The following is a 21505-nucleotide window of genomic DNA, read 5'->3' on the forward strand; positions in this document are numbered from 1 at the left end:
AAAACACAGAATCCCTGCATCATTGGAGGATAGAAAAGATTATGTAATGGCCAGCATATACAAACTCTCAACTCCAATTAGAGTCATGAATTCATTACATTATGGGCACTGAAAAGTCAAGTCTTTAAAGAAAGGCATAGGACTTGCAGTCACACACCATCAGTATCTCCGCCCAGTACCTAATATTCCCTCTACCTCTTCCAATCCACAATCCAATTCAAACACTGTCGATTCTGACTATGCACACATTATAAAGCAGTGCGCAAAACATCAAGTAAAACGTCCTCTTTTTGTCTTCCTGTAAACGTCCCATATATAAATATATATCAACATCCTCTAAAGTCTAAACTAAGTACAGTATGCAAGACTTGCTAAAGTGGGCACGTATAAGTGTAAGGATTGCTTTGGTCATTTAATGCTACTCGTTTTTGAAAACTTGTTGCACACGCCTTGACTGACTTTAGCCTTTAGGAATCAAAGTACTAGTTTTTAGTAGTTACCTTGTATGGTAAGACTGTTACAGTGTTAACTTGGTGTTCATAAATCCAGAAAGATTGTTACTTTCTGAAACCACACACAAAAAAATGGAAAACCATGCAAGAGGAAACAATAATCCTAGAGGTAGAGGGAGAGGAAATGCAAATCAGAATCAGTTTTGGGGACAGAGAACTATGGGTGGTGGTGGTGGTGGTGGTGGTCGGGGGCGAGGACCACGGCAGACTCCCCGGTATGTTCAAGTTGAACCACATCAACCCCAACCTGTTATTGGTAAGTGTCAATCATATTCTTGGTGTTCATGTAAACTAACAAGTTTGAATAGGACTGTTTTTTTCCCTTTCCATTTAAGCTTGTGGAATGTTTTGGGTAAAGAATTTCTTCTTAATTTCTTTACTATATTAATGAGTTTAGTATTATGCTTGATTATTTTAGTAAAAGGGAATGTGGTTGTTGTTTTGTTTTTCTTAATTTATGGATGATAAGATCTCTCTCTATTTACTATTGGGCTGTGTCTAATTTATGCCTTCTTTTTGCAAATTCCATGGACTTGTATATGCATAGGGTGAGATGTGGACGCCCTGCTGTAACGTTTGTGAGGTCAATTTTGATGGAATTATCTCATTGTAGATTTATTTGGGAAAGAGAGGAATCTGATACTAATGTGAGGAAATTACCCATTGGAAAGCTATATCCTTAGATTACCCTGACAAGAAACTGGACATTCCTTCCTTTTCTTAAACAAGTAACATGATAAAGCTGATTACACTAGGGATGCTTTACAGCTTAGTTTACTTAAAATGATAGTACTGTCATTCTTTCAACCTTTCTATTTAGTATTTGACATACGAAATAAGTTAGGACTTGTAAAATTATGTCCATAGTAAGAGTTTAAGGAGCTCAGTTTTTTAATAAAATTCATTCCTGTTTTCTCTCCAAAGTTTGATTTATAATTTGCGTGATCAGAACTTCTAATTTTATCCACAGATCCTGTGACTGAAGAGTTACAATCGATGACATTATCCCAAGCCACGGTGCCAAAATCATCACTGGCTACAAGTAGCAAAATTCTTCCAATGAAAAGACCTGACAACGGTGGAAAATCTGCCACTCGACATCTCCGGCTTCTTGTAAATCACTTCTCTGTGGAGTTTGATCCCCAACTGACCATATTTCAATATGATGTTGACATTAAACGGGAGGGGCAACCAAAGAATGGTAGAAATTTTCTAATGTCCAAGTCAGAAATGCGTATTATCAGAGACAAGTTATTCTCTGATTATCCCAGAGAGTTTCCGTTGTCAATGACTGCCTATGATGGGGAAAGAAATATCTTTAGTGCAGTAGAACTGCCCAGTGGAAAATTCAAGGTGGAGGTATCTAGGGCGCGCTCATATGGAATCACAATTAAGCTAGTGAAGAAATTAGAGCTTCATAAGTTGGAGGCCTACTTAAAAGGTAGCCTTCTTTCGATCCCCCGCGAGATCTTACAGGGAATGGATTTGGTCATGAAAGAGAACGCAATCAGGCATTTTATGTCAATTGGGCAGGGCTTCTATTCTAGAGAATGTAAAAATGATGTTGATCTTGGTAGCGGCATCATTGCTTCTAGAGGGTTTCAGCATAGCCTGAAGCCTACATATCAAGGTTTAGTCCTTTGTGTAGACTATTTGCTTCTTCCTGTAAGAAAACCAGTTCCAGTACTCAATTTTCTGGAGGAAAATCTGAAGATCAAGTTTGCTGCGGGACGAAGTCTGGAACACAGGGACAGGAGGAACATTGAGGAAGCTTTGAAAGGGTTAAAAGTGACGGTGACTCACAGGAGAACCAAGCAACTGTATAGGGTTGAGGGACTTACAAGACAGATCTCGAGGGACATAAGGTTTACGCTTGAGGAGGCTGAGGGTAGTTCTGGGCCCAAGGAAGTGAGACTTGTGGATTTTTTCAGGGACAAGTATAAGAAGGATATTGTGTACAAACTTCTTCCCTGCTTGGATATTAGCAAGAACAAGAAGATGAACTATGTACCTATGGAGTTTTGTGTGTTGTTGGAGGGGCAGAGGTATCCGAAGGAAAATCTACCTAGGGATGCAGCTCAGACTTATAAACGTGAATCTTTGGCTAAACCGCAAAAGAGAATGCAAGTGATATGCAACATTGTTAAAGAAAAGAATGGACCATGTGGGTATGTAACACTAACACTCATCTTGTTAATCTCAATTTTGTGAAACTTTCTTATGTCAGGGCTCCATTTATTTTTCCTTACACTGATCGTCCTTTTACAGGGGGGAAATTGCCGAAAACTTTCAACTCTCAGTAAAAACAGAGATGACGGAAGTGGTTGGGCGTGTTATCAGACCTCCGGATTTGAAACTTGGTGATCCCAACGGCAAACCAAGTAGGTTCACACCAAGAGATGACTGTCAGTGGAACCTTATTAACAGGTCTGTTTTAGATGGGAAGCAGATTGAGCGCTGGGCTATCCTTAACTGCACTTCATGTGATTACAACAACAAATTAAATGCTGATAGATTCATTCAACAGCTCATGGGTCGGTGCTACAGACTAGGAATACATATGTCTAGGCCTCTTTTCTGCGAGCCATCTAATATGAATGTGCTCTCAGACACTATTGCACTCCGTGATCTCCTCAAACATCTTAACCAACGTGCTGATCAAGCTGGCAAGGGTAGATTACAAATTCTAATATGTGTGATGTCAAGAAGAGATCCAGGTTACAAGAACCTCAAGAAGATCTGTGAAACCGAGATAGGGATCATGACTCAGTGCTGTCTAGTCAGCCATGCCAACATTGGTAAGGACATATATCTTGCCAACCTTGCTCTTAAGATCAATGCCAAATTAGGAGGCAGCAATATGGAACTCTTTGATCGCCTACCCCGTCTGGAGGATGACTGCCATGTCATGTTTATTGGGGCTGATGTCAACCATCCTGGCGCCTGGAACACATCAAGCCCATCAATTGCAGCTGTTGTCGCCACCATAAATTGGCCAGCTGCAAACCGCTATGCTGCTCGTATTCGCCCTCAGTACCATCGAAAGGAGGAGATACAAAATTTTGGAGAAATTTGTTTGGAGCTTGTCAATATGTATTCTAGGCTAAACAAGGTCAGGCCAGAGAAGATTGTAGTTTTTCGTGATGGGGTTGGGGACAATCAGTTTGACATGGTTCTCAATGAAGAATTGACAGGTATGAAAAATGCATTCAAGTCCGATGGATACTTCCCAACCATTACAGTTGTGGTAGCCCAGAAACGACACCAAACTCGTCTCTTCCCTGAGAATGTGCGTGAAGTGCCGCCCAATGGAAATGTGTTCCCTGGGACCGTAGTGGATACAAAGATTGTGAATCCACATGATTACGATTTCTATATCTGTACTCACTTTGGTAGCCTAGGGACAAGCAGACCAACTCATTATACTGTTCTATACGACGATCATGGGTTTACTTCAGATGAGATGCAGAGACTCATATACAACCTCTGCTACACATTTGCTCGATGCACCAAGCCAGTGTCATTGGTTCCACCAGTATATTATGCTGACCTCGTCGCTTATAGAGGGCGCCTGTACCATGACTCTCTGTTGGAGTCATCACCAATGTCGGCAGTATCTTCATCATCTTCATCAACATCACCATCACCATCATCATCATCCTCGTCATTTTCATCTACATCAGTGTTCGATAGTAAATATTTCAAGCTGCATCCGGACCTAGAAAACCTTATGTTCTTCTCTTAAATAACATCCCAAGTATGGGGTGAAATAGATTAGTGTTATACACTCAAGTCCAAATTATCTTAAATATACAAATGAGCTAGCTATGTTACACGGACATGCCCAATATTTCGGACACGGACACATATTGTACGTGATATACTTCAATATTTTATATTTCGTTGTCATGCATTTTGTGTCCGTTTTATATCCGTGTCAATGTAACTTAGCAAATGAGAAACTTGTTAATCAGTTTAACAATTTATAGCTCTATTTTTACAATTTTTCCTTTTTCTTTTTCATACTCTATGTCGATGATCAAAGTAGACTAAATTCAGTAATTGAATCAGTCCAAGATTCACTACAAAATATCTTGATATATTATGATATATATCGAGAGATTCAACAAATGATTAAGTAAATATCGCGATATGTTTAGAATATTATTGATATTTTAGGATATATTGTGATATTTTGTCTATGTAATATTTTTATTTAATATTTACTATTATATTTTAAATAAATATAAATTATATATCAAGATATATCAAAAATATCTATAATATTCACGATATTTATCGATATTTTAGATATATCCATGATTTTTGCATATGAAACAATGTCAAATATCCCAAAAAGAGAGATATATCCATGATACATATCCATAAATCAGGAATCGATATTTTGTACTATACTACAAAAAGACTCAAAATATCAACGATATCACTGACGGTTGGCATTTCATAAATTATCGACAATTTGTTTATTCCGATAAACAAAACATATTCTCGAAATTCACATTTTTCGTCGATATTGCAAAATATATATCGTAAATTTTCTGAACTGAACGTTCTTCACTTTTCTCTGTTTTTTTTCTATCAAAATTTTCATGGAAAGAAGAGAGAATCAAACTCCACAAGGTCCAATCTCAAAACACTTTTATTATCTCCTTCCTCAAATTTACAACCTCTCTTTTTCTAACATGTTTCATTTTTTATTCATTTTGCAGTTAAAATAACTAAAGTTGTTGTTGAATTCCTTGAAGTAGCCATTACTTCAATTGTTTTTCTCAAAGGAGTTTATCCATCTGGTAAAAAATTTATCATCTTTGGATGAAAAATCATGTTGGGCATTCTTTTAAATGAAGTTTAATGGTTTAGTTTTGATGTTTTGGTTGTTTTTTTGATATGTAGGTGCTTTTGAGAGAAGAAGGTATATGAATGTAGTTGTTCATAGAGCTAGACATCCTCAACTTAGAGATTATATTCATTCTGCTGTTATTGGGCTTCAACCCTTTATTGAAAAGGTCTGATTAGTTCCTTCATTTTGTTTCTTTAGTCTATTTTGGATGAAATGAGCTAAGGTGTGTGTTGAATATTGATCCATATAGTATATTGTTATTAAGTTAAGAGATTGTTGATTAAAATGAACTTTGTGCATCTTTGGCGAGTGATATTAGGAGATGACTAAGATGAAGAAGTCTAATTATAGATTGATTTAGAAGAATTTCTAAGAATTTGTGAGTTTCTGCTTGTTAAGTATATCCAAGGAGACCGTGGATTATTGATCAGTGGAAGGAATATGAGCTTGGAGAGAGTATGTTCCTAGAACATGATTTTCTTGGATGCAAAGGAAGGGACAAGTCTTTTAAGTATGAGATTGCTGCATCAAAGATTTTTAATAGGCTTTTGAAATGGTACAAGGAAACTAGACTTTTTTCGAGTGTCTTGGTCGAGATAAAAGGGGGGTGTTCTAGTTTATGCCCGTCTTCTCTGTATGTGAAGTTTGTTTACAGGCCAAGACTCTTAGACCTATATGTCGTTGTCATTATAGTAGAGCAAGAATGACACCAAATACCTATGCTGCCTAAGTAGGAGGGACCTAAGGTTTCATTTTAGATGGTCACTCATATGAACCATGAAAAGCCTGTGGAGATAGGTTAAAGCTTGATGTGCAACATCTCAAGCATTGATAGTGAGCTAGGTTGACAAGTGAAGGTGATTGGTGGGTTATAATCCCAAGCACCAAAGGCTTAGAGTTAGGAAAAGAACAAGACGAGACAAGTCATTGCTTATTGTAAATGGAGGTTTTGATTCTCTAGAATTAAAGTTATGATGTACTGCTACTTGCTACATCCATATTATTCGGGTGTCGTCATGTATGTATCACTTATGTGTTTTTTTTTTTTTTCCCAATTAGGGAGTGGTGGATAGAGTGGTAGTTATATTTTTCAACAATGACAATGTCCCGTTTGAAAGGTTTGTATTCAATGTCACGGTGAACCAGTCATATAAAATGAATGTGGAGGAAGCTGATCTGGAGTTCTCTTTGAGATCATTCTTACTCAAGCTTCCAGTGTCAGAACCCCTTTCAAAGGCTCTGCCAAGGGGTATGTGTACTAACTGCTTTCTGTTTTGCCTTATTTTTTAAGTTCTAAGTTTGATTTGTGTGGTTTCCAGTTCACCAGAAATTATTATAGTTAAGTTCTCACTTTAATGATCACTAGCTTATGATATGTTTTACTGGTATAATATAGTATTCTTGTGGGGTTTAGTATGATGAGGATAGATCACTTAGCTTATAATATGTTTCACTGGTATAATGTAGTACTCTTGTGGGATTTAGTTTGATGGTGATAGATCCACGAATAAAGTTTAGCCTCTAAAACAGATTGCAGGTGGGAGATAACAGCGTACTTCCGTTCTCTTCCTCAGTCTAGTCCAGGGAAACAGGCAGATTTGTGGATTCCAACAGATGCTAGGCAGTGGGATCAGCCTCCACTCATAACCCCGATCAAGTCATTGAGCAGCGAACCTCTAAATCTGCAGGTGTACCTGGAACACTCAAATATCTTAAAAGCAAGGCAGCAGTGAATCACATCCAAGAAACAGCCTATATGTAACTTGTGAATATTACAATCACCCTGTAAATTACCAGGCATTCCAGACAATATCATATGTTCTTTCCCATGCTTGTGTTTGCTACTTATTTGTACAATGTTATTTCGCTAACTTCTTATTAATGTTGACTTCAGCCGTTTAGCATTACAAACTTTTGGACAAATGGTAGTAAATGACTAGTTAATATAGTAAACCCATATTTTTATCTTTTGGTAACTAAACAGAGTAATAAGCTAAAAGCTAAGCAACATGTAGTGCAAGTAGTGCAAGATGAAGTGTAATTACAGAGACTGCTGACCATAACCTAGGTGCAAACACGCGGCAACATGTTCTCAAATATCAGATCATCAACTTGACTGCTACCACTACCAGCATGGGTGACAATGAATCTCAATACAGTAGAAACAAGTTCCTGAACATCAACCTCTGCTGTGGTGTCTATAACCAGCTTGGGCACATCACCAACGTCATAATCATAGCACCCATTGTAGCCTTCAACAAGCTTTTCCAAATCTTGCCAAGTGGCTGGTTTATGCCAATTGGCAGCGTCATTCATTCCTCTCTCCTCAAGTCGTTGACGCCACTTGGCTTCATTGTGGGGCATACATTCGATGATAACAATGTGAGCCCCAGAAGGAGCAGCAATCTGTTTAAGGTGATCGAGGTGGGCTGTCCGAGAGAGAGGGGAGTCAATGACAACACTGAGGCCTAAATCAAGTTGGGTCTTAGCAATTCGCCAGATGATTTGGTAACTCAAGTCATTGAGCTGTTTGGCAGATGATGAGGTGGTGAGTGGCAGGGTGCAATCTCGAGCGTCATCTTTGTCGATGAGTGGGAATCTCAAGGTAGTTGCTATGGCATGGGCAAGTTTGCTCTTGCCTGTGCCGGGGTGACCCTTCATGGCAATGATTAATGGCCTACAACCCACCCCAAATTCCATTTTGTTGCTCTCACTTATCATTCTTTCCACTTTCAGTATTTAATAGGGTAATGGAAAATATATATATTAGATTAAAGCATTGGATAAGCACTAATGTAATCTTTTATGTTTTGGATAAGCATTGGATCATTGGATGTGTTGGACCCGGACAATCCTAAATAAAACGCCAGTGTCTCGTGGCAGCGTGGCCCTCTTTTTTCCTCCATCAATACTGCAAATCTTCTTGTTTGAGTGGTGATGTGATAGAAAGAAAACAATCTAAAATTTTGATTAGAACCTGTTCTGAGAGCAATCATAATTAATCGAGAAGGGTTCATCTATTTGTTAAAAATTACACCCCTTCCCCTTAAACAGTTATTTTCATACAGAAAATTATGAGCAAAGAGAACATAATTTTACATTTACAAGTCAAGTAATGACCCGAAGCATATATGACCAGAAGCATATATAGTGTTTTCAAGCCTTGATAGAATTTTGACTTTTGAACCTAAATAACAATCATAGCTTAAAACAGGTCTGACACTTCAGAAGTGATAGATGCGCACAACATAACCAACGCAGTACAACATAGCCATCGTAGCACAGTTGAGAAATATATACTGAAAGCTCTACCATTATGATGGTCATCAAGCGATAAACCTTGTTTCTCCTTACATGTGCTAACTTTTAAGAACAGGAGAAGGAAATGGCTAAAAGTGAGTCTACAGCTGAACAATACGCATGAAAAGAGAATCCTGTTACAACATTGTTGAGGTATGCGTTCTTTCTTTTCTATGTTCTTGTACAAAGATGGATGGGTGTTTAAAAAAACCATCCATGTGCAGCTACATACACATCATCCTAACAACTATGTAGCAGCCTCCATAGCTCTGTCACATAAACGGTTGAAACCATAGTGCAAAAACCAGAGCTAACTTTCGCCCATCCATCTTAAAATTGGTCAGAAATGGATCTCAACCACCAAGGTCAAGAGGGACCAGTACCACGCCTCCGTTTGAAAGAATCAGTCCTCCCATATCCACCTGAACTGTGCCCTCCAAATCCCTGACCTTTAAACTGTGTCCTCTGGACTGGGTATAGACCAATCGGGACATATATGGGCTGCATGAATGGTCCTGGCAACTGAGTTTGCACGTATACTGGATGCATAAGCGGTCCTTGAAAGTGAGTTTGCTGGTATGGGTCTATACCAATCTGCATGTGTGGTTGCTCTACAACAGGCTTTGATGTCCCACTACGGTGCATACTTCTTGACATTTGCCTTGGTTTGTGATAATGAGGAGAGGTTTCTGGGGGAGCGGGAGCATCACTAAGTAAAGACCTTAGAAATGCGCTGGGTTTGCTGTCTGTACCAGAGGGTTCAGTTGCATTCTTCATCGAGGTTAATGAGCCAATTGTTTTCAAAGAAGGTGATATCCCTGAAAGCCCATCATATGAAAGAATGCAAGCTATCGCATACATAGACGCCCCTAGAGCTGGAGGTAGAACTTTACTTGGGTATTTTACCTACAAAACATACAGCTTGGGCTTGTAATTGTCCAAAGGAGATCACATTGTATGATATTACATAACACGTTAAAAAAACTAAAACCATGATATATTACATAGGTTAAATATAATAATCATAGTACACTCGAGACTTTTTGCACATCAAACATAATTTTATTTACACTTGTGCAAAAGGCTGCTGGTTGAAACAAGAGTTTAGAGTTATAAACTGACGAAAGTTTTTTTTTTTTTTTTGAAGAAACTAATAGGAACAGAACTAGACCTACCTTGAAGATAAATAAGCTTAACCGAAGTGACTCAAAATTGCCCCAAGCATCCTAAGTCCAATGAATGACATAGATTGACTACTTAATGACAACAACGTGTGAAAATACTGCTCTATACACAACAATAAGGAAAAAAAAGGTTGGTGTTGCATCTATGATAAATGAAATCAGCTGTTGAACAGAACTAAAAACGGCTATTTACTCCTTTGTGCAGTTATATTTTTTTATTATTATTATTTTAATGGTGTATCATATATATTCGAGTGCACAACAATGCAAATGACATTAAACTATGGTTGGGTCTCTTTATATCAAATCATTTGTCTGTCTGATTCATAAAAAAAAAAAAATGTCATTTTTCATTATGGATTCATTCCAGCTAAGAGTGTGGTGTTGGTAAATACAAATCAGTCTTGATGGAAATCTTTGTAACATCCTTAAAGGCTGGAAATTCCCTAGAGACTCATACGCAAGCTGTTTTTGGTGAGTTCTTTTTGTTGAGGCATTCGTATAGAACATATTGGAGAAGATAAATGCTAGGATTTTGAGAAGATAGCATGCAATATTGAGCATCGTAAGCAATATCAAAATGGCACCTTACAATTGTAAGGGTTATATTTCTAGAATGACTTAATTTTTACTGGGATGCCTATGTGTTACACTTTAAACCGTTTTAATTGCACACTTATTGTGATTTCTCTCCCAACATACCCGACAGTTTTACTAAGCGAAATGTAAACTATACGAGATCTTCATCGGCATGCTTTTTCTGAACCAAAACCATCATTAAATGAGTTATTTAGCCTCGTTTGATTCGGATTCTAAGTGTCTTGATGTTGAATTGGTTTGGATTTGTGATTGGGGTTATGGCTTATTAATTGATATCACTGGAATTCAGGAGTTTGTTTTTATGTCTTCACTTATATTATTATTTTGAGGGTTTGTATTTGAGAAATTCTAGATCGTGTATAAAATGAAGTATTGCTAAATTGCAATTTCGCTTTCTTTTATTCTGTTATTTCTTTTTATTTCAATTGATTTTTGTTAATTTATCTGTAAAAGAATTGTGCAGGGACAGAAAGCTAGTTCTCATTGAAAACTTAAGCAAATGTAAGGAACTTACTTTGAACAAGATAGCCGCACGTAATCGCTCTCGTAAACAGTAGATTTGAGCAACATCAAGTGCTGTTGACTCGAACTTAAGCCACCGATCGATGACTACTGAAACAGTATTATCGGGAGAGGACATGATGCGTTCTTCTTGTCGACCAGATATGGTATTCAATTCAATTCCATCTTCATCACTTTCAGATGCATCACAATCATCATCACTCTCATCTTCATTGTCCTCTGCAGGAGCAACCACCATCTCTGTTGCATGTATAAGTAAAGGGTATGGCCCCACAATGGAACAATTTCTTATGTACATGCCCCCATCTCCCCGGGTTATCTCATCATATATAACGAGCGGCTGGCTATTTGACTGGTCAAATGATAATTTAAAATTTGAGGAGTGAGGATGTAATCGAACTTTTGCACCACAAGCAGTTTCCACTACCACTCGCCGTCCACTTTTAAGAGGAGGAAGCAATCTTCCAACCATAGGATATAAACCTGCTACAAGGACTGCATGAAGTATCCCTGGATCTCGTGCATTTAGGCTACACTGGGATGCATCTTCTTGCATAAAACCAGTATGGATCAACTCTCTCTGGAGCTGCATACGCATGCTAGACAACATGTTCATTGTGCCTGAAGATACAAAATACTCGGAACAGAATTGTGCTTCTTGACCCTTATCTTTTGCACGTTTCCAACAATCATATGCTGCAATGACCATTAGTTGATCACTGTGTCCACCATATAATGAAGCTAGTTCAGCCTTCGCAGCAAGCGCTTTCTTCTTTTCATTTGGAACCATGGGAAGAATAAAGGGGTCTCTATAGTCAGATGCACAAGCTAGAGTTAGAGCCGGTTCGAGGCAATTCATTAATATGGCAAAGAAAAGCATCTTGCTAGTTGATGGATGTACTGGTAGTGAACCCAGCTTTTCGCCAAGTTCAGTAAGACCTTCATCAGGACTTAATGCCCCAATATCTTGAAGAACCAAAATTGCATTGCGTATAGTCTCAGAAATTGGAGGATCAAGTGTCTTCTGCAGGAAATCCACAATTCGGCAGTTTGGATCAAGCAACTTCACCTACAAATTGAACCCCAGATAAAGAAAAATCAACATCTCTGCCACATTATTGCAATGTCGCCAATATTTATAATATCGTAATATCTGAAGTTCTTTATGTTAAAGCTGGTTGTATACAAAGAGAGGGATGGAATAGAGGTCCATCCTTGTCAACGAAGGGCTATCATTTGAAAAAGACAGTAAGGGGGGAGAACGCAGGTAGTCGAGCCAAAACAAAGCTTTGTCTTCTAATGAAGTGAGAGTGGTCCACTTGGGTTAAATCCAATATAATACCAAAAACACTAACGTAGGAAAAGGCAGTTGTTTTCCATGTACTTATCTCATTCTGAAGTTAGATGCATATAAAATTGAAATATTATTTCTGTTGAGTGATTCATACTCCTACCATTTCACCAATGGGTTCACTATTTACATCGTTTACAGATTTTTTTGCAAATTTATGCAAGCCCGAGAGTTTCTTCACAACCTTTACATAAATTTAGAGGTTGAAATATCTATCTCGACTAACAAAACATACGATGCTTGCAAATATGGGAAGGAATAAAGAAGGGACAGGTGGTATCAACATATACCTGCAAACACAGTTCTTCAATTGGCATCCTCTTAATTTCGGGAACTTGAAACTCCGGTAGAGACGTGGCTCGAGTTTTTGAGTACAGATGGTAACAAATTCCGGGTTGACAACGCCCTGCACGCCCTTCTCTCTGCTTTGCACTTGCTTTTGAAACCCAAGACGAATGAAGTGTTGAGACATTACTATAAGGATCATAACTTTTCTCTTTCATGCGGCCACTATCTATAACATACACAACATCATCAATGGTAACAGCTGTCTCAGCAATGTTAGTTGAAAGAATGATTTTTCGGGACCCATGAGGCGGACGTTTAAAAACCTTTTTCTGTTCAACAGATGGAACCATAGAGTGAAGAGCGATTATGACAAACTTTGAAGTATCTTCAAAAAAGGGTGAAGCAAGTAATCTTTCTCGGGTTTTATTTATATCATCCCATCCCGGAAGGAAAATTAGCACGGCACCTTCATCAGAATCAGTACATATTTTCCTTAACAAACGCTCAATAAGAATAATATCAATATGCTCTGGGTTGACACTAGCCAGATATTTTTCAAGTAGGTCGTATTCCTCTACTGATTTTGAAACAACATTTTGAAGGTGGCTTTTGATTACTTCAACAACTTCTCCCTGGTTTTCTTGTTGAGCCCACTCCACTGCTGTTTTTCCATCTTTTGCACATAAGTTGCAATCCGCACCAAGTGAGAGTAGCATACAGACATCAGAAACATTACCTTTTCCGGCAAACACCATTAATGGAGATGCTCCATTCAAGGAATCTTGGTAATTCAATATTCTTGGAGTTGCCTCAGAAGAAACTAATTCAAGGAGGGGATCAAATTCATCACTAGACCATGCCAAGTTGATAGCTTCATCAAGTGAAGCTGTATAATCCTCTGTTAAATCAGCTCCTTGCACAGTATCATTTGGGGAAAGAGAGTCAAGATGATTGCTCTCACTTGATTTGAGTATGGAGAGAATATCCTCTAAATAAAAATTTTTGACCTGAAACATGGAAATGTGAATGAAAGTTACAAGAATGTCAACTACGAGGCACGAAAAAATTAACACGAGTTCATCGAGAGAAATATATACAGGATGAGTAAAACCAGGAACACGAATAACAGGGCAGCCACCAAAATATTGCGAAAATCGTTCAGCATCAAGTGTAGCACTCATCAGTATCTGTTCACTTGACATGATGTGAAAACATTCTATAAGTGTAATTGCCAACAGAAAGTAAAGTACCCAAGAACATGATTACATGTATAAACAAGGAAGTTCTAAACAAAACTTGCCAGACGTAGATGAGGATGTGAGGGGAGCACGTCTCTACACAGAAAGAAAACGATTAGAGAATTAAAAATCATAATAGGTACAATGCAAACCAATATCACACATATCATATACTATGATTGATAGTTCAATCCTTTTAAACTATATGAACAAGTAATTAGCATTCTCTCATGCTCCAGTTCGAATTGACTTTCTATTGGCAAGGAAAACGCAGAATATATAACCACAAGATGTTGTCAAGCCTGAAAACGTACTGATGCAAAAATTTGAGGGTTTAAAATGTCTGAATCTTCACTGCCGCAGCATTTCTCTTGAAGTTAAGCATTTTCCGAGTAGGAAAAGTATCAAGAATGCCATCTACTAACAATATCATGTGTGATTCTGATTCACATCAGTTACCTCAAAGTGAAAAACTGAAAATATTCCATGTCCACTTATATCAAAACAAAACAAACAATCATGGCCATAAATTATCTTACCTAAGAATTGTTAGAATAAAATCAGAGAATCGATCCCTTTCATGAATTTCATCCTACAAAGAAATAATGCCGTGAGTCAACGATCATTGAACAATAACAACCCAATATAAGACAAAATCATAATATCACACATTGCTAGTAAATTGTAGACGCACAAAGATGAAACAGCGTCCTGAGAACACTGAACCCAATTGGACAGAAGGAAGACCGGGAAGGAGTACAAATTTTCAGAATAACTGTGCACATACAATACACAGTGATACTTGTTTATAAGAAGCCAGAAAGTGATGCAAAGTTGCTTCATTTCAGGATATAAACAGCTGCTTAAAAGGAAGAATAACAATCAGATTTGCCAACAAACAGATTTCTGCCATCACATGGTGTATGACAAAATTGATTCTTACCACAATAATGTGGGTTACTCCAAAAATGCTTTCCTTCGAGGATATATCTTCCGATGCGGTCTTTGAGTCATTAGTGCCTTTCCCTACAAGCACCCTCAAAAGAATCCCATTTGTGCAAAACATTATAGACGAGCGCTTTCCACCTTTGGTCTCCAGGCGAATCTAAAGATCACAAACAACACGAGTAAATAAGTTAATAGAATCAAAGATAGAAAGAGAAAACACCGCATTCATTATTAAACTATTGTCTGCACCAACTATCAAGAGAGCCTGTAGTCCAGTACAGAAAATTTATGATGAAATTAATTTTTAAGAGTGATATCCACTACGAGCTTGAAGCAAACTTTCGTCAAACCATTTCTAGATTGTTTGTTTACTGCACAATTGCACATAACTTCATGCACTAAAAGGTTCCCAAAATAAGTTACAGCGTACAGGATCGAGTTAGTTATAAAAGGAACTTCCGAACTTGTTATTTCAATTTCATAGGCATGACCTAAAATTAGTTTTCAATTTGTTTGGTGGATGAAATGTGGAAATTTTCAACTCAAAAGTCAAACAGACTACAGAGGCTACCTTGTATCCGATGCTCTCTCCAACCTTTTCTCCTCTTTCATAAGATATTCTCTCAGCAACTACATACCCAAAACAAAAAAATACACAAAAAGGTAAAAGGAAAAATAAGCCCAGTGGTGAGGAAGGAACTGGGTAAATATCTGAAAGGGAAACTGAGAAGAAAATCATGCAATTGAAAGTGACCAATTGTTAGTAATTGCTATATCATGCACCTGATGTCGCTGATATACGTCGAGGTTGAGTGCAAATGATTTTACAGGCCTCACCCTTGCCCCACATATAGTCCAACAGATACTGTGGGACCTGGAAAAGATTGTAAAAAATGAAGACAGAGGATTAGTAAAAATGCTAAGAGGGAACAAAAAGTAATGAAATTAACGCTAATAATAATAATAATAATAACAACAACAACAACAACTATATGATTTCAACAGATATTGGTAACAGCGGCCAAATTTCATAGATGAACACTTTCCTTGATTTTGTAAATTATTTATAGACACAATCACATAGGCAAAATCAATTTTGGAGCAAAACCAATAGCCAGTATATTCATAACCGTTTTCGCTTAATCACATACAGAATGTCTGGATAAATCAAAACATTCAAATCATTCAAAATTGAAAGAAATGTTAGTGATATTGCTTGTTTGGGGAAGAGACCAGATCCGTTTGGATCAATCCTACCTAGTACTTGTAACTTAATGATACCTAAAGTGGACTTTACATCCGTTTAACATAGTCAGCCAACCAATGGCCATGTGAATGGAAAGAGTGAGAGTGTTGATGCACGCATCAAAGGAAACAACTGTAGAACGTGGCCAGACAACTGCAATAATGACCACTAAGTCACTCTGCAGTAGAGAGAGCCCTATAAAATGAAGGACTCCTAATATGACAAAAGATACGAGGTTTGACCACATGACCAACTTCACATACATATGTATGACATCATACATTTGCCACATGTCTTCGGACAAGGGAACACTACCGTCCGTAAATAGCTAGTTGTTGGAAAATTAAGGATTTGATTCCCATCAATCATTTCAGATAATATCCGTCTCCTTATAGTCCTCTGCCTCTTAAAAGTATTATTGAACTTTTCATTCAAGCCATCCCTCTGGTCACTACTCTCTTCTTTCTTGTCCACCTTATTACAGCTTTTATTTACTACAGTTCCTACAGTTTCGCAAGGATTGTGTATTTATTCATGGAGCAGAAAATAAGTAACTAGTTCCAGGCCACATATTCAAGCAGTATTTTCTTCTGGTTACTATTCTAGCAGTTTGTAAGTTAATTGCACAAGGAACTTCAAGATAAAGTGTGTCTTCCGCTATAATCTAAGTATCTAACTAATAAGAATCATATTCTTTCAGACCATCCAACAAGAATCTACAGAAGAAATGACTTGGTCACCTGTGTAGTCTTCCCACACCCAGTCTCGCCAGAGATAAGCACCACCTGTTTTCAAATAGACACACCAAGGTCTCAGGAAATGCAGTAGAAAGCCCATCATACCAACCTCGCGTTAAATCAACAAGAAAAAGTACAGTGAACCAATAAAAACTTTAGATGAATGCACTCATATAATACACAGACTAATGAATACTCTTAGAGTTTTAGTATGTACATCACTACATCATATTCCATATCTAATAGCACATCACAAGTTAAAGAGATTTTGACATTTGTGGGTTGTTAAACTAATTATGATTTTTTGGTACAAAGGTACAATAATTGGATTATACTAAAAGAAACAATGTAATCAGATGGAATTTTTAAATGAACAAAAAACAAGTAACAATTTTGTAGTAATTTCAACATAAACATATTCTAAGGGCAGTAGTATCAGTATACACATCTTATATTATACAACATAGTAATCTAGGCATGTGCAACTATCACAGCATATACAAATGGTGTTAGTCGTAACATATGGTATTCTATTTCTACATACAAATTAACTTGCGACTAAAGTGAAGACGTTGCAACTCCTAGATCTATAGTTGTTTACTTTGTGGTTACTCTTCTCAAGCTCACAGAAAACAGCTGAGAAGATCATACCCATCATGCCCAATAAAATTGAATGGCAGTTATGCTTTGAACTAAAATACCTTGCACCAAATGCATTGGTTTTCATATTGGAGTTCAAGTGGCTCCGATTTTAAATTAATTTTTTTATGTCGATAAAATTCATTATTTGTAAGTGATGTAGAATGCTTCCTTGTATCATGTTGCACAAGTCAGCAATCCTGAAGGTTAAGTTGTCATCACAATACAAAGACACGTACCCTCGAGTCTCATTAAGTAGGATTTTTAATAACATTAGCTTGTAGACAAACAAGGCATGCCTTAAAAGTTCTTGTCCAGACTAAAGTGATACAAGGAAGTAACAAAAGACGCTGAACACCATATAAATTTCCAGTTTTGACATACTGCTGTTACATCAACATAAGATGTACCCAGTGAAAGGTGAATAAAAACTAGTCTGCAGAATAAGAAGAATTAAATAAACCTGATTAGTTTCTATTGTTGACGTAATGGCCTCTCTGAAAGAAGCTATTGGAAGTTTAGACCTCTCTCCATCAATCTGCATGTGTGAACCATAGTTAAATTTTGTTTATATCGTATCCGACGTCAAAGAAAATAGTAGTGCACTTAGATTCTGATCACTGGAAAATAAAACTATATTTCAACTAAATCTGGTTGATAAAGATAACCTGTCTCAACTTTGGGGTATTCTTCGTTCTAAATGCAAGGGCTTTCATTTCCTTTGCAATTTCTGCTTTGCTCATTGAAGGTTTGTAAAAACTATCATCCTTCTTTCTTAGTTTTTTATCAACTTCTCGAATATGATCTGTTAGCATTTGTCCCTTTTGCTCTCCATCACTAGGAGGATAGCGTGTAAATAAATCCCGCAAGACTTCTTTCGTCTCTTCTGAAAAAGCCAGAGAAGTGACATTTTTCTTTTCCTTCCTGGCACGCAGTTTTTTAATTTTACTCTTGCAAATAGAAACACGACGCTGCTTGCCTTTCCTGTACACGGTTGAGGTACATAAGAAAAAATTGGAATATTAATTAAGGTGCAAAAGACTAGCATATTAATCTGATTGGCCATGAAGTACTGGTCAAATCCAAAAGCTTATTTGAGTTACGAGTTTGATCATGCATCACAGTGAAATCAGTGACATTTCGTAACTCAACAAGGGTGTGGTGCGTGTGTCAGAGTGTGAGCTTAATACACTTAAAAGAATCGACTCACCCAGTACTTTTTGACACCAAACCTCTTTTCCTGCACAACATATGCACCACAGCCCGCTCAGGATTTGTTAAGCCAGCTTCAAATGTATATACTGTATTTCAGAAAAGACAAGGTTTAAAGACCCATTAAATAAAGTTGCATAAAACATATTAATATATGGACCTGTTCCTATACACAACCGGGGAATAAAAAATCCATACACGAACAAACATAGCCCTGGAATAAAAACCTAGTAATACATCAAATCTGTATATAAATTGATTCATGCCACCATACAAGATCCAAATCTTTTGGTCTTAGGAATCCAAGTTTTACTACAGCTTTGGATATCCCAATAATTAGGGCTGGAAATGGAGCGGATTCGGGTCCGATTTTCACTCAAAACTCTTTACCATATTTGGATCCATCCGGGTCGGATTTCGAATATATCCATATCCATTAAAAAAAACACCAAAAAATATACTATTTGAATGATTTTCATATATAAACTGTAAGATATAAATTAATTTTTAGGCATCAAAATATAAATCTTGTTAAAATGATTCGGGGTTTTCGGGCCGCATCCCGTACCATTTCCAGCCCTACCAAATAATAAGAGGTAGTCTTGTTTTGAGGTGGCATTGATGAAACTCACCCTATCAATTGCCTACTACCATTCTTAATCTTTCTATCTCAAAAAGTTTCAAATTTATGTCTCACATCACATAATCCCATGTTCCACATTCACAGTATAAATTTCCTATAAACATTTTTCTAAATCAAAGATAAAGACTTTAGCCAAACTTGATAAAAATGGGCATTCCTCATTTCTCATAATGGATATTAAAAACAAAAAAAATTAAAAAGATTAATATATAATGAATATAAACAAGTGAGTGAATGAAATAACCTTGGTCAGTTCCTTGAAAGAAGTCATCTATTATTTTGGAAATACGAATAAGAGTGGGTTCCTCAATGTTAGGGTTTTCATCAATTTGGTTTTTGCTATATCCCTTTTTCTTCCCTGATCTCACCATCGTTCTCTCTGGTTTTGGAAAAATGAGGGCTTGTCTCGTTTTTGTTTAGAAGATTGTGTGGAAGGGGTAATATGGTAAAATGACTTGGGCACAGTGTTCTTTTTGACCTAAAGTGAATATATTACGCACGCCACTTGACACTTGACACGGGGTTACACCCGATTTTATGACTCGCTAAAGATACGAACTTCATTTAGGTCCGTCTTAGAGAATCTTTAGGAGTTATACTTTTCTAGCATCAAACACTAAATTTTCAATAATTTGGTGTGTTTTCATGTTTAGGAGAATCCCAAAATTTAGTTTCACTTTAATTTTGACTAATAATTGATGTGCGATACATCGCTGGCGGGCGGCATAACAAGCACGGTTATCCAAAACCGTGTCATTTGATGTCGAAAATTTGATGTTGCTCTTAAAAATGGTTGGTGTTTTTTTAGTTTGGTTAAAAAAATTGGTGTTTTTTTTGTTTCACTCCTAAAGATGCTCTAACTCGACCAAGGATAAAAATTTAAGTGAGATAACATCTTCATGTAGTAATAATTATATTAGGGATGTGAATGTACTAATAGGTTCTCATAACAACAACATCATTTAATTTTACTTCCTAATAGAATCTCTTATTTGATCAACCATCTTTGCTCTTCAGGCAGTTCTCCATCAACTTATCTTTGCACTGACGCTCCCATATTTTCCACCGTTGCTACAACACTAAAATAGTTAGCTCTCGAATAAATTTTGTCGATCAGTCCAAACACCCATTATTACTCCATAGAAAAAAAATATATGTCCAAACTCCACGTAAAGATTAGGTATTTATAGAGATCGAAATCACTCCCGTGGGTATTGAATTTGAATCCAATTTTGGTTTCTAAAAAACCAAAATAACTCATGCAGTGATGTTCATGTTTCCAATTTAATTAAGAAACTTCTAGTTTCAATCAAACTCAGTCACTTTCGGAAAATTTTATATTTCGGGGCAAAAAAAACTGTCCACTTATCAACTTATCAGTTTAAGTACGGTAATTTGCAAGTTACGTTCTCAAGGTTTTCAAATTGACTGACACACGCACAAAGCCCGGATCCACACTAACTAAAACATGTATATATCTTTGTAGATATGGCATCGCCCCTTTATGAAACACTAATTGCTTATTTCATATTTGGAAAATGATCAATGGTTTTGGATTCAATGGCCCGCCAAGAATGAAGAAAATTAATGAATGGAGTTTTTTTTTTTTATTTTTTTTTAAATCTTCCATACCAGTTATATTGCTTTGTTGTACATTGCCATTTTCCCTTCCTAGTTAAGTTTTGAAAGTCGAAACCTATATGCATGATTTCCACAAGTTGATGGTTATAAGCTTCACTTAAATATCCATTCCAAAAGTTTTAGCAATATTATCCATTGAGGAAAAGTTTATGGCATTTGCAAGTAGATGAAACAATGATAGTTCAATTACAAGATATCAATTGTCAACAAAAAAAATAATAATAATACATTACCTACATTTTTTTATGTGTTTTTGTGAGTAGAGAGGGAACAAATATAATTGAAGTATGTCCAATCAATAACAAACAAGGAATTTTCTATCCAAAAAAACATATAACATTGAGATGATACAATATGTGGGGGGGGGGGTGTGCGCGCAACATCACTATCGGAGGTTTGGAGATTCTTTTAAAATTACAAAAATATGATAAAAGTAAAACTATTGTGTTGTAAAAATTAGCAAAAATTGGTGCAGTTTAGCAAAACTTTTTGTTTTTTTTTGTTTGTTTCAATGGATTTTGATTTTTTTTTTTAATATTGTTGTTGGAATATACATTTCCAGACAACAATTTTCAAACATTAT

General features: G+C 36.8%; 4 protein-coding genes and 1 long non-coding RNA gene across 5 annotated transcripts; 3 read left to right on the top strand and 2 right to left on the bottom strand.

Annotated features, from left to right (window-relative positions):
• Window positions 1–414: 414 nt before the first annotated feature.
• Window positions 415–4525, top strand: AGO2 (Argonaute family protein). The gene is made up of 3 exons (XM_086582320.1): window positions 415–768; window positions 1483–2680; window positions 2781–4525. The coding sequence occupies exons 1-3, from the start codon at window positions 585–587 to the stop codon at window positions 4255–4257; spliced, it is 2859 nt and encodes a 952-aa protein (XP_086438446.1). The 5' UTR covers window positions 415–584; the 3' UTR covers window positions 4258–4525.
• Window positions 4526–5066: 541 nt separating this feature from the next.
• Window positions 5067–7301, top strand: REV7 (DNA-binding HORMA family protein). Its single transcript, XM_086584702.1, has 5 exons — window positions 5067–5153; window positions 5243–5323; window positions 5427–5539; window positions 6433–6622; window positions 6904–7301. The coding sequence occupies exons 1-5, from the start codon at window positions 5123–5125 to the stop codon at window positions 7104–7106; spliced, it is 618 nt and encodes a 205-aa protein (XP_086440828.1). The 5' UTR covers window positions 5067–5122; the 3' UTR covers window positions 7107–7301.
• LOC147478868 (uncharacterized) lies at window positions 7222–8115 on the bottom strand. The gene has a single exon (XM_086584701.1). It carries the CDS (start codon window positions 8092–8094, stop codon window positions 7438–7440), a length of 657 nt encoding a protein of 218 aa, XP_086440827.1. The 5' UTR covers window positions 8095–8115; the 3' UTR covers window positions 7222–7437.
• A 553-nt stretch (window positions 8116–8668) lies between these two features.
• Window positions 8669–19737, bottom strand: HVT1 (helicase in vascular tissue and tapetum). The gene is made up of 14 exons (XM_086584700.1): window positions 19526–19737; window positions 18637–18727; window positions 18095–18410; window positions 17890–17964; window positions 16791–16835; window positions 15588–15678; window positions 15376–15434; window positions 14800–14961; window positions 14396–14448; window positions 13919–13952; window positions 13716–13805; window positions 12621–13625; window positions 10972–12048; window positions 8669–9579 (listed from the first exon to the last, which is right to left on the bottom strand). Exons 1-14 carry the CDS (start codon window positions 19650–19652, stop codon window positions 9040–9042), a joined length of 3765 nt encoding a protein of 1254 aa, XP_086440826.1. The 5' UTR covers window positions 19653–19737; the 3' UTR covers window positions 8669–9039.
• LOC147478870 (uncharacterized) lies at window positions 10987–12414 on the top strand. The gene is made up of 2 exons (XR_015209282.1): window positions 10987–11125; window positions 11205–12414. It is a non-coding gene; the product is annotated as an uncharacterized LOC147478870 (long non-coding RNA).
• Window positions 19738–21505: the final 1768 nt, after the last annotated feature.

The sequence above is a fragment of the Coptis chinensis genome, chromosome 9 (assembly GCF_015680905.1).
Source record: "Coptis chinensis isolate HL-2020 chromosome 9, ASM1568090v1, whole genome shotgun sequence".
NCBI classification, from domain to species: Eukaryota; Viridiplantae; Streptophyta; class Magnoliopsida; order Ranunculales; family Ranunculaceae; genus Coptis; species Coptis chinensis.

Coding starts and splice junctions, on each gene's coding strand:
- LOC147478868 (XM_086584701.1), bottom strand. CDS start 8,094: ATGATAAGTGAGAGCAACAAAATGGAATTTGGGGTGGGTTGTAGGCCA.
- REV7 (XM_086584702.1), top strand. CDS start 5,123: ATGGAAAGAAGAGAGAATCAAACTCCACAAG. Junction 5,540..6,432: donor TTCAACCCTTTATTGAAAAG/GTCTGATTAGTT, acceptor TTTCCCAATTAG/GGAGTGGTGGATAGAGTGGT. Junction 6,623..6,903: donor TTCAAAGGCTCTGCCAAGGG/GTATGTGTACTA, acceptor CCTCTAAAACAG/ATTGCAGGTGGGAGATAACA.
- HVT1 (XM_086584700.1), bottom strand. CDS start 19,652: ATGGTGAGATCAGGGAAGAAAAAGGGATATAGCAAAAACCAAATTGAT. Junction 15,679..16,790: donor GGTGTGGGAAGACTACACAG/GTGACCAAGTCA, acceptor AATCTTTTCCAG/GTCCCACAGTATCTGTTGGA. Junction 13,626..13,715: donor TTCCTGGTTTTACTCATCCT/GTATATATTTCT, acceptor TCCATGTTTCAG/GTCAAAAATTTTTATTTAGA.
- AGO2 (XM_086582320.1), top strand. CDS start 585: ATGGAAAACCATGCAAGAGGAAACAATAATCCTAGAGGTAGAGGGAGA. Junction 769..1,482: donor TCAACCCCAACCTGTTATTG/GTAAGTGTCAAT, acceptor TTTTATCCACAG/ATCCTGTGACTGAAGAGTTA. Junction 2,681..2,780: donor GAAAAGAATGGACCATGTGG/GTATGTAACACT, acceptor GTCCTTTTACAG/GGGGGAAATTGCCGAAAACT.